Below are 13,688 nucleotides of genomic sequence, written 5' to 3' on the forward strand. Positions count from 1 at the left end.
AGTTATATACTGACCGAACTTGGACTTACAAGGTTAAAGGCGCGAAAGACATACCGTACGATTTCCGCGTATATTTGCAACGACAGAGACCCAATCCCGTTGGAGTTTTGGGGGCTAAAGGTAAATGAAATAAAGCTATTGAATTAAACTTTGATGGATTGAAACATACGCCACTATGAATTATTATTTTTTCTAGCTGTGAGTGAGCCGCCTACTTGCCTAGGATATGTTGTAGTTGAATCCTTACGAAGTGCAATACTAAGCTCACGTAGAGACAGTGGCTACAATTCAAGTCATATTCCTCTCAGTAAGTATTATGATTTTTTGAAAACGTTAATGAAAGTGATATTCTTATTTTATTTGTATTTTAGCTTAAAAAAACGACGTAAATTAGTAAATATTCTGGTTCTGTATTATTATATTTTTAAAACCTTCATGTACATTATGGAACGCAATAAATTATTGAGTATTGACTAATGAAATATTTTTGGTTTATTTGATTTCAGGAGTTCCAGTTAATGTGGAAAGTCTTATTGAGGCGGCAGATGTCAAGCTTCAGGAATTTGTGTTATATTGAAAAAATATTAACTTTTACGAATGTTACCCAAGTTTAAAAAAAGAAAAGTTTTTACAGTTCGTTTATTATATTTGAAGGGATTGATTAAAGGTTTCTTGAGTTTTATCTTTTGGCGGTCTAGCTCAAGTTGAACTGACCTTGTTCATAATATCAATTGCACTTTCTTCAAATCCTATCATAGCATAAAGACAATTTTGAGACTGCAAACTGTCAAGTAGCAATTTAAGTAAAGTAAGTATTCATTAAGTTTTTTGGTTTTCGATTAATTATTAGTTTTATTTGGCTTTTAGTAATCATTTATTGAGCAGCATTCTAATAGTCTAATCAGGGCTGCGTCTCATATCATGATCATCAGGAAACGGCTTCGAATATTCAACGGAGTATTTACTAGTTATATTATTATTATCTCTGGTGTCTCAACGAATTCCACTACTTCACTTTGACATGGTACATTTTTGGCTTCGAAATATATACGTAACTGTTACGCTGTCCTTGTTTTTCTTTTTCTAAAGTGGTGTTAATTACATGAATACTACATTAAAAATGTTCAATAAGTAACAAATTAATTGATACAATTTCCTATCTATTTACATTTTTACCGGTCGTATTGAATGGTAGTATTAATTATTTACTTAATTAATCAATAATTAACAAGAAATCGGAGAATAATAAAATCTAACAAAGAATATTTCAAGAGTATTCTTGTATGGACATTCTGATTCGCATGTCCTAGTGTAAAAAGGTACGTGATAGTGTGAGCAGACATTCCTGTTAATACGTCAGTAGCTCAATGTCTATAGGTACCTATGTACGAAGTCTTGAAGTGAACTGCTATAGTCCTTAGTAACTGTTGTTATCAGCTACTTAACGGATACTCTCGTCTATTTTGTTTTTTACCCTGGGAAGACTCCATGGCTTCTCTATGAATATTGGTCTATGTACTCTACTTACCTGTCTTCTGGACTACTACCTGTGTTTTGGTTTTCCGTGGAGAGACGACGACAACCCATTTCGAGGGCACTTCTTAAGCCAAAGTCACGGCTGGCCCTAGTAATTTGGAGTCCTCCAAGGATGGGTGTAGAGATGCCTTATTGCTCATAAAAATGGATGCGCAGGATGATGCGAACGTCTCCTTTTTTGCCTGTTAGCTAATAGGGTGACAGGGTCCTACCCACAAGTCTGACCTTATGGTAGCCGTAGATCACAGTCCTACCTATCCAAATTCTAATGTTATAAGCATTTACAAAATCTCGTAGATGAACGTTTTCAACTGATATAATTTTACGGTGAACGCATTTGACGTGCTTATACATATTTTAGTTGCGATTTCATACGAGATTTAAGTTGAACTCAGACTACACAGGTTCAAGCTCAAAGGGCAAAACTCAATTAAGCAGTCACAATGCTCAATTAACATGGAACGTGTTGGCGACAACTTTGAATTTTTCATTTTTCACTAACTCTTTTAAAAGCGAGATCGTTGACATGCAGTTTACATCCAGTTTTAATTAATAAATGTATTTCCAATGTTCGCGTTTCAAGTGGTTGGAACACAATAAAAGAACCATTTCTTAACTTGAAATGAATTAATTAAGCCGGCTCGCATTGGAGAGCTCAGTAAAGCTGAAATGTCTCGTCTTACTCGGATATATTTTATATTTCTTCCTAACTTTGTTCAACAGGATAATTGATGGATTTTTGAATGGCTGTGATATTACTTGTATTGGTAGGACAACTAATGTTTACATTATAATATTTTTTTCACACCAATACCAAACAAACGCCTCGATATAAAAACTACTCAGTCAAACTTGATGAAATGGGCCCGAATGACAGCTATTTCGCGATGAATAAAAATTATAATCAAAATCGGTTTATCCACCCCGATTCTCTCGACAAACTTAAACAAAAACAAAACACTGACGAATTGAGAACTTCGTTTTTATGTTGGGTCATCATCACAGCCTATAGTTGTCCACTGCTGGACATAGGCCTCTCCATATGTTCTCCAGCGCGACCGGTTCATTGCCACCTGCATTCAACGAGACCCAGCGAATGTTGGTTGAAAATGTATTAATTTTTACTAAATTGCCTTTATTTCTTAAAAGTAAGTTTGACCAGCACCATAAAATCCCATAACTCAATACTCAATATTTTTATTGCACTCCATATGTTCAACAGGTGTTACATAATATAAGTATAGTACACTCTGGACCCTGTAGGGCACGGCAATGTAGGAGAGAGGAGGATGCTAACTTTATTTAGATTATGTATCACAGATTATTTTTATTTATTAAGTGGTTGTTTTATTCTATTTATTTTGTAATGTTATTTATAACTAATGTATAATCTAATGTACCGTTAGTATAATTACTGTATCAACTAATACGTTTATGCAATTGCAGTTAACAGGTAATAACTTTATATTTTGTAAAGTAACACAGGAAAGAAGATCAATTACGTACCTTACATTTATAACTAAGTAGGATGTGTGTTTGGCGAGCCGTGAAATTAATGAAATATACTTCGGATCTAGACGGACAATTTAATAATGAGATATTGTAGCTGAATTGTAGATAATTGTACATCTTTCGGCTTGCCAGTGTTCCGTACAACTTCAGAGGGTAGAATTTGATTCTTGGTCTGTTTTTTTTTCTGTACATAAAGGATTGAAACAGAAACTTAAGCAAGGCTTGTCTCTATGTCTGTACGTCATCAGGTTGTATCTCTTGAATTGTGATTTAACATTTGAAATGTTTACAAACGATGTATACATATGCCGCTATAACGACACACAGAATAACCGTTTCATAGGTGATATTTTGTTTCCAAAATCGTTTTTCTTTTTATTAATGCAATAAAAGTTAATTCGGCCATTTGTCAGAGTCTCATTTGACCAATTTTTTAGTTTTCATCATGTACATATGTGAAAACTAAAACAAAAAACTATACAATCCTGGAGTCTTCGAGGAAGTAAAGATTTCCTGTTTTCAAATCAACTGATCTAAGAAAAATTAAAATCAGCTCATGGGCATGCATGAAATGATATAACGGTTGAACATTAAACATTTTATTTAATGTCAATAGTTTATTAATCACAACATTGCTAATTCAAGAAAGAAAGTTTAATATAAAAATGGGAGCATTGCAATATTCTTATAAAGCCACGGGATTCTGTATTATGAATCAATCAATCACGGGTGCGATAATTACGATTTCATATGCGCACATTATTGAAATCAATTAGTAAACGGAATTCGCTCAGTAATCAGTTTTTTTTTGTGTTGAATATCTACTCTAACAAAATTAATGTGAATAATTATTTTGTAATGCATCGAGAATTACAAACCGGATAGCAACTACTTATTTAAATAAAATTGACTTGAGTGAAGGCGTTACTTGAATTATAAAGATTAAGACTGTTGACAGGTTAAAACACTTTTGGTGCAATCGCACTTGATACTGAGGTTAGAGGAAAAGGGTAGCGTTTGATTTCAGCCTGTAAGGTCATATGCTCTCTAAAATGCCCATATACCTGTAAATATACAGTATTAGACTGAAAATATCTAATAGATAAATAATGGATTTATTTATGATTTCTTGAATCATAAAAAGTTACATGGATGAATTTAAAAAACAAAATTAGTGTTATGAATGCGGTAGTGAGCGATCCTGCACCTACGTACATGTAAATCCACTGCACGGTCACCACGACATCCTTCACACGACGAGTGAATCCTTGACCTAAATAGTAGTTAAAGGAATTGCACCATGTTTTAGAAAACGAAATCAAATTGTTTTAATTATTATGGTTCTTGCCTTGCTACGTATGATAATCATAATACTGCAGAAACAAAACCCATTGAAGGTTACCAGTGCTACAGACAAAAACACATTGAATTAAATTATGATTCAGAATTATATTAAATTAATTATTGACCTATCAGCATCAGTTAATGAAATGCTGAAAGTATTTTGCTGCTAAATTCTACTTAATTGTTACAGTAAGTGTGAAACTATAATAATATATAACTATAACAAATCTTCCTGATTTGTTAATTTTTGTGTTTTCTATGTACAAGTTATTGCTTACATTACATTTAATCGTTCGCGGTTGTTATTAATCCGTAAAAAATATTATTTGTTAATCCTCTTTATGCTTGAATGCGCTGAAATGTTTCATAAAACGCGTTACTTGATTCTAGTCATTTCGTAGTTAGATGTCGTGTTGTAATAACATTGATTGATTGGTTAGCTTCTGTATATCGATATAGTTTTTTTTTCATAAATGGCTGAAGAAATTAAAGAAATGGATCGTGTGAAATTTAAAATCAACGGCAGAAACTATAGCGGTCTGTATTATTTATAACATGTATTACATTTTTATTTATTTTCTAACGTTGGTGTTTAATTTTTTTTTGGAAACCAGTTTTCTTTTAACAAATTAATTGAGTTTTGCTATACATTACGTAATACTGAAACGATTTTCGATTCTTTACCTGTCGCATTTTAGAGCCCAACATTTTTTTTTCATATATTTCTTGTTTTATCCATCGTTATAGAGTTTTGTCCCATGAACTGTGATAATGATTGTAATTTAATTACGTTTTCAGCGGGTTCTGAATTTTCTGTGGACCTGACGTTAAATGACTACATACGTCGCTATGCGGAGCTGCGCGGCACTAAGTACATGTGTCAGGAGGGCGGCTGCGGCGCGTGCGTCGTCAACGTGCGAGCTCGTCAGCCCGGCTCACAGGAAATGTGTTCCTTCTCCGTCAACTCTGTAAGTACTACTACAACGTATTTTTTTAATATTTATTAATATCCAAAGAGGAGCTCGTGGCTAAGCTATAACCGCATAAGTGATTCGATCACAGGTTAAGCTATGCTTGACGCGGTTGGTCCGTAGATGGGTGACCATCTTTGTCATAACGAGTTCCTCCGTGTTTCGGAAGGCACGTTAAATTGTGGGTCCCGGCTGTTATTCCTACATCTTTGACAGTCGTTACAGATAGTCAGAAGCTGAAAAAAGTCTGACAGCCAGTCTAACCAAGGGGTATCGTGTTGCCCAGGTAACTGGGTTGAGGAGGTCAGATAGGCAGTCGCTCCTTGTAAAACACTGGTACTTAGCTGAAACCGGTTGGACTGGTAGCCGACCCCAAAATAGTTGGGAAAAGGCTAGGCCGATGATGATGATGGATATAAATCCTTGAATAGCGGGGGATTTCACCAACATTCAAGTCAAAGTCTGACTGGGGACAAATATTAACTAATCACACAATGCTTGTCATACGCGGGCATCGAGCCTTGATACGCCTCTATCAGTGGGTTTTTGGCGTGGTGACCTCCACCAGTTGACTATCCGAAACTAACTTATGACGACTTCTTTCCAGAGGTCTTACCACCGCGTTTTAAAGTTATATTGCAACACTTTTAAAAGGCCACGCTAATTGTAATAGTTTAGCAGTAGTGGAAGTGTGAGAGCCCAAAACCAAATTCTTGCAGAAGTAAGCAAACGCAAACGTTGATAGAGACATTTTATTCCCGAACTCATTAAACAATATCGCATACTTTTCTGTTAACTATTACGTTATAGAAACTACATGCATTATTTTAATTGTTTCTATATCCTTAAGAATCTGAAGCATGATAAAGTTAAGGGCTAGTGACAACTTAAACTATTTCGCTCTAACCCTCGTACTTGAACTTGTCCTTGTACATTGTATGTCACGAACGAAGGTTTGTCTGTTTCTAAAGTCGATTTGACTTGAAGATATACTACTGTCTGCTAGACGGCAACTAATTAGGCCTAGAGCGATTAAAAGGATTTAAACTGTCAAACAATCTCAAGCACTTACTTGGTCCTTAGGCCTTGACTCGACCCGAGTTGGGTTTGATAGGTACTGTGAAGGTAAAACCTTTTACGCACAAGATAATGCAAGTATTTGTGACATTTTGCCTCTAAGCTAACTGACTTCGAGCGATCCTAACCCTTGATCTTGTACATACACGCTTTTTTGAAGATAAACCGCAATCGGAAGCCTCGCGTAAAATGGCAAAAAAAGTAGTAGTTCTCTAAGATTCTGAAATAAAATGTGAAAAATTTACTATAGTCTGAATTTGACGTATTCAGTTTAAGTAACTGAGAATAATAGGTAGAACCGGCAAATAAATGATACTTATTTTTTCGTAATAGTGTCTCGTGGCTCTGATGTCCTGTGATGGCTGGGACATAACAACTATCGAAGGCATTGGAAACAGGAAGACTGGTTACAACATCATACAGAAACGTCTCAATCATTTCTTTGGGTCACAGTGTGGATATTGCAGTCCAGGATTTGTTATGAGCATGTATAGGTAAAGTTGTCTTTTCTTAATAAGCATTTTTCAATTTTATGTTATATTTACGTTTCGTCATTATTATTATTATCTTACAGTCTTGTAGATGGTAGTGAGCGTCACTTGACTGAAGCAGAAGTTGAAAACTCGTTTGGTAGCAACATATGTAGGTGTACTGGCTATCGTCCTATTTTAGAAGCATTCAAATCACTCGCTCTACACCCAGATGCAAGCGTACTGGATAAGATAAAGGATATTGAAGACGTGTCTGAACAAATATGTCCTAAATCTGGTAAAACGTGTGGCGGTACTTGTGGGATCACTGACGACTGGTGTTTAGTGAACATGAATAATACAAGCAACAAGGATTTACCGAAGAAGATATCTTTAGCTGATGGAAGATTGTGGTACGCTGTTAACAATATACGATCGATTTTTAATGTTTTGGATGATGTCGGAGATGACTCCTACATGTTGATCGCGGGTAATACCGCGCAAGGTAATTTATCCATAAGTATATACTTCCTTGGTATCAATCACGGTGTTTTGTTATAGTTGCGGCATCGAGACGTCTTAGATGTTTTTTTATAACTATTAGAAGAATCATTCAAAACCATAACAAATACACAAGTCCGTATTACAACAGAAGATTATTTTACAGATTTACAGAAACACATTATTTTAAAGACTTGGTTTTGTCCCTAGAGAAATCGTTACAGATTCCTACCTGTCCGAAAAATAAGTTAAAACCGTTTGGATGCTAAGACCTTCTGAGAAACAGAAAGTACTTTAAACAAAAATATTTAACCTCCTTACTGTATTTCAGGAGTGGTTCCGATTGATTTTTATCCTAAGCTGTTGATTGACATAAGTGATGTTAAGGAGCTTGCCACACATTACATAGATGTGAACTTGGTCTTAGGAGCTAATACAACTTTAACTGATACAATGAACCTATTTAAAGAATTAGCAAATTCAAACGAAGATTTCTGGTACTTAGATGTACTCTACGATCATTTGGATAGAGTTGCTCATATACCAGTCAGAAACGTAAGTAGCTTACATATGAACTAAAACTATGTAGTAATAGTTATTAATGTAGCTAGTAAATGTTTTTTAAATGCTTTTCTTTATGTCAGACAATCTGTAAGTCTGTAAATAGCACAATAATTTAATGACGTTTAATGGATCAAATAATTTTTAGGATTTTTTTATAATAACTATCGTGAGACTGATTCATTATTAAATGATGTAACGGTTTACTCGCGTTCGACTCGCGATCCCGCCGCGTCTGCTCATGATTAAGGACTCCGGTTGGGTCCGAAACTAGTCGGGCACCCCCGATAAATACGCATGAGTAAACCGTTAGATCATTTAATCATTTTTAGGATATTTTGGTTTGGCCTGTAGATAAGGTTAGAGTAAGAATAATTATACTTATTTGGGTTTTTACTGTCTTTCTAACATTTACTTCGATGTTTCTAGGTTGGAACGCTTGCTGGTAATTTAGCTTTGAAGAATTGTTACCCAAGTTTTCAATCGGATGTATTTCTGTTATTGGATTGTGTCGGTGCTACTGTTACTCTTGGTAATATATACATTTGGAATAAGATTTCGTAAAAATACGTGTACAACATTTTAACAAAGCAAGTAAAATATTTTTTTCTTTCAGTTGATCGTAATATGGCGCAGACAGAAATGAAATTACCTGAATTTTTGAGGACTAATCTGAGAGGAAAAGTTATGACGCAAATAAAATTGCGGCCTCTGTCACGAAACTATGAATTAGTAACTTATAAGGTAAGGCTAACGCATAATACTACGTAAGAGACCTATTGGTTCATATATCTTCTAATTTTTTAATATTCGATTTCCCTTATTTTGACCGATATACTTTCATCTGTACCTAAGTAAAAGTCCTTAGTAATATTCACCTGCGTGCGTAATATTGAAACTTGGTAAACAGGAACATTTGTTTCTAGATTACGAAGAGGGAGCAAAACGCTCAAGCTGAAGTGAATTCAGCTTTTCTTTTCAAATTCAACCCTCATACACATCTCGTTGACGAAGCTTCCATTGTGTACGGTAATATTAATCCATCATTTACCCACGCCTACGATACGGAAAAGTTTTTGAAGGGTCGCAATATATTTAACAATGACACCTTACAATCAGCTCTGAGGATTTTGGAAAAGGAAATTAATCCTAATGTACGACCACCGTACCCACCCCCGAGTGTCAGAAGAAAAGTGGCTTTAGGACTTTTTTACAAGGTATGTTAGTCCATCGTCTTAAGACAGGAAGTTGGTGTGCTTTTAAGGGTTGACTAGTTTTCCAAGAAATTAAATTAATTAAGAAGCATAATTGCCAAATTTAAGGTCGCGATAGTATTATAATTATTTTTATTACAGGCCATCATAAAATTATGTCCGAAGGATATTTTGAACCCCATTTATAAATCTGGAGCGACTACACCAAGTGACGATAGACCACCAGTTAGTCGAAGCTATCAAGAATTTGACACTTATGAAAAAGAATATCCTATAACACAGCCGTTATTAAAGAGAGAAGGACTAATTCAATGTGCAGGTGAAGCTGTGTATAGCGATGACGAACCCAGAATCAAAGATGAAATATTTGGTGCGTTTGTTCTTTCCACTGTAGCAAAAGGAGATATAGAAAGTATTGATGGATCTGAAGCTTTGGTAAGTACTGAGTAATTTGTGCTAAACTCCGGGTATCTCAAAATATTCATGCACAAATACTAATGTATTCTTGTTCATTAACTAATAGAAACATGAAGGCGTTTTGGCAGTATTGACTTCCGCCGATATACCAGGAGTTAACAGCGTTATACGTCCAGATTTTGAACTCAGCATTGAAAATGAGGAACTTTTTGCCAGCGAAAAAGTAATTTATTATAACCAACCAGTTGCTCTTGTAGTGGCTGTGAATCAAAAACTGGCCGATAAAATGACGTCATTAGTAAAAGTTCATTACAAAAATGTTCCAATGAAGCCTATTGTGTTTACTATTGAAGATGCAATACATGCTCCAAAACATGAAAACAGACTGGTGTCTTATCCTGGTATAGAGCCTACAGATAGAGGGACAAATACTAAGCACATTGTTAAAGGAACGTTTATTAGTCCACGCCAGTATCACCACATGATGGAGTTGCATACAACTGTTACCAAACCAGTTGATGAAGGATTTGAAGTAATATCATCTTCACAGTTCATGGACCATGTACAAGCATCAATTGCCCAAGTTTTAAAAATACCTGAGAGTTTGTAAGCATTTAAATTGTTTGTTATCTTTTATCTATTTCATTCATTTATGCGAGTGTTTATGCATGCCCTTGTTTTTCAGTGTTATAGTCAAAACCCGAAGATGTGGAGGTGGTTTCGGTGCTAAAATTACAAGGCCTAACTTTCTAGCATGTGCAACTGCTTTAGTTGCCCATAAATTTAATAAACCGTGTAGGGTTGTCATGCCCATGACGACTATAATGCGAACTTTTGGTAAAAGACCTAATTCTAGATGTGACTACGAGGTTTGTGATTTTAAGTTAAAAGATATTCATTTAAAAACACACTGTTTTGAAAACGGATGGTTTGTTAGATATGCTTATTTTGTTTTATGTTTATGATATAAAATACCTACATGTTTTTGACAAGGTTGGAGTGGATGAAAAAGGAGAAATTCAGTATATGGACGCTGTGTTTTATGTTAACGATGGCCATTCTAGTAATGAAAATGAAAACCCATATGTTACAAGTTCCATACAAAATTGTTATGATTCGCGTAGATGGAAAGTTGCATCCTTTGGAGTTATAACTGATGCACCATCGAACACTTTTATGAGAGCTCCTGGTAAGCAATTCATGAACAAAATTAACTAATTTGATGTCGTTCAGTTAAAAATATGGAAATATGTTTTAGGTGGATTTGAGGGGATTTCGGGTATAGAACACATTATGGATCATATAGCTGAAGAAATAAATAGAGATCCAGTTGAAGTTCGCATGGTTAATTATCGCCTACAAGATAACGATTTACCTAAGCTGGTCCCAATGTTCCTTGAAAAAATTAATTACAAAGAGAGACAGGAAAGAATCAAAGAATTCAATAAACTAAATAGATGGAAGAAACGTGGGATGAAGCTTAATAATATGGCTTTTCCAACCGCCTATCTAGGTAATTACGGAGCACTTGTGTCTGTATACCATGGCGATGGAAGTGTCGTAGTTAATATTGGAGGTATCGAGATTGGGCAGGGAATTTTTACTAAAATGGCTCAAGTGGCAGCATTCGAATTCGATATTCCTGTAGAAACCGTTAGTATCATACCTTGTCTTAACTTTGCAACTCCAAACACGTTCGCAACTGCGTCGAGTATCACAAGTGAATGTTGTGCATATGCTGTAATAAGATGTTGTGATCAGATCAAAGCTCGACTGGCACCGTTTAGAGCAGCCAGGCCACAAGCTTCATGGAGAGAAATCGTGTTCGAAGCTGATGCACAAGGAGTTTCATTGCAAGCGAATTATTTAACAAGTGACAATGATCCACGGCTAATCAATTATTCCATTTTCGGCATAGCTGTCACAGAAGTTGAAGTAGATATTTTAACTGGTACTAAATGGATCGTTCGGGCTGATATTTTTGAAGATGCTGGTCGGAGTCTGAATCCAGGCATTGATGTAGGGCAGGTGAGTTGAAAATGCATGTACGCTTTTTTTTAAAATGAAGAATTGATAATTCTACAAAAAAAACTAAAGTCGCATTTCAATTAGATATATTATATTATATTTTACCTTCTTAGGTGGAAGGAGCTTTCGTAATGGCTATTTCTTTATGGCTGATAGAAGATATTGTTTATAACGAACATACTGGAGAGTTATATACTGACCGTACATGGACTTACAAAGTTATAGGTGCAAAAGATATACCGTATGATTTCCGTGTGTTTTTGCGACGAAAACGTCCTAATCCTGTTGGAATTTTGGGATCTAAAGGTAAATAAGAGTGAAGTGTGAGTTAAATTATGAGGGATTTTAAACTGAGTTATTTAAACGGACCTTAATATTTTTTAAAGCTGTCGGAGAGCCTCCTGGCTGCTTAGGATATGTGGTAGTTGAATCACTGAGAGATGCGATAGAAGCTTCACACAGAGACAGCGGCTATGATACAAAATATGTTTGCCTTGGTAAGTACATCTGTCTTCTTAGAAGATTGCAATGAGTTTTGCCGCTTATAATTATTGGTATTGAATTATTGGGCACAATATTGTTTTCTAGTAAAAATTTTGACTTTAGAAATAACGATAAAACCCTTATTTTTAAATTGCAGAGGTTCCAGTTAATGTTGAAAGTCTGATAGAAGCGGCGGACGTGAAACTGGAGGAATTCGTATTGTATTGAAATTTAAAAATCATAATTTAAGTTTACCTGGATATTACTTAGTTTAAGTTATTGGTAAAATAAGTCCATTCATAGCGATTTCCTCATTTCGTTTATTAATTATCTTTATAGAAGTGGAGCAGGAAGTTTCTATGTTTTGTTACCTAACGATAATAAAGTAATAATGTCGGTCCTACCTAAGCGTTTATATAAAAGCAGAATGATTCTCTTTGTCGGTCGTAAATCCATTGCTTGTTCTAGGGTTTATTTGATTATGTGGACGGCCTCGGCGCCGGGATGGACATAACCGAGTTTATTGCTTACTTAAATAACTACCGTCCCAGGAGACCCCTTCCCTATAATTTTTGTTGCACGTAATTCATTTCTCAATCTTTAATAAAGCCTTGGAGTGCAGTTTATGCGTTTTGATTTGTTTGTTCATGAATCTATGCCTAATATATTTGTAGCACGAAAAGTGTTGTGTTCCTGCAAATTAGTATGAGGAAGTACCTAATAGTTATGGGGATTATTAGGTTGTGTGTTATGTATATTTTGATACGTTCCCATTCCAGTTCCCTTTTACGTTTTATAAAAAAAACACATTTTAACCAACAAACTTTTCTTCTATCAAAATATACCGACAACTTCTCTGAACATACAATAGAGAACAAAAAATTAAATAACAATGTTACCAAGAATGACATTCACTGTAGTCGTCGAAACTCTCGTAGAAGGTATTGTGGTCCTCATAGATCGTATTTGATTTAAGATGAGGCCAGACAAAGGCGTTAGGTATCATTTTAGATCAAAGCCCACGGCTGACAGTTCGACCAGAGCCAGCGCACCGGAAAATAGCCTGCTCATGAAACTGAGACGCAACGCCAGCGGCTGGCGATTAAGTCTCGATTACATGTTTTATTTATGTTAAAGGTTGTCAGCTTAATGTATTTCAGTTTTTTATTTTAGTTGGAAACTCTAATTGATAGGATGTAGGAAAAGTATTTCAAATATATTTAATTTGAATACCTATGTATGTCTAAGCTTTTAGAGATAAGACCGCCCATTGTGGCGCATGTAACTATTTACTAGTATCCAATCCTCTACTTATGTGGTGTGCAATAAACAATATTCTATTCTATTCTTATATTTCTATTCCCTATGTTTTTAGAGCGTTTATTTATTTGACCTATCTTTGTCTTTTACTCACCAAACGAAACAATAAATATCATAAAAACTTAATATTCTACATTTATTTACGAAAAGTTTTTCTACAAAACTCATTATGTTCGAGCATAAATAAATCAAAGTAACCTTTCCCATATATTCCCTGTTCAATAAGTAATCGCTTTGCTTCAATCCAGGTAGAA

At 35.1% G+C, this 13,688-nt stretch overlaps 1 protein-coding gene across 1 annotated transcript; it reads left to right on the top strand.

The window, feature by feature from the left end:
* Positions 1-10,461: 10,461 nt before the first annotated feature.
* On the top strand, positions 10,462-12,342 carry LOC113502107 (xanthine dehydrogenase-like). Its single transcript, XM_026883488.1, has 5 exons — positions 10,462-10,472; positions 10,597-11,631; positions 11,745-11,937; positions 12,018-12,128; positions 12,272-12,342. Exons 2-5 carry the CDS (start codon positions 10,897-10,899, stop codon positions 12,340-12,342), a joined length of 1,110 nt encoding a protein of 369 aa, XP_026739289.1. The 5' UTR covers positions 10,462-10,472; positions 10,597-10,896.
* Positions 12,343-13,688: the final 1,346 nt, after the last annotated feature.

Source organism: Trichoplusia ni, chromosome 16 (genome assembly GCF_003590095.1).
Source record: "Trichoplusia ni isolate ovarian cell line Hi5 chromosome 16, tn1, whole genome shotgun sequence".
NCBI classification, from domain to species: Eukaryota; Metazoa; Arthropoda; class Insecta; order Lepidoptera; family Noctuidae; genus Trichoplusia; species Trichoplusia ni.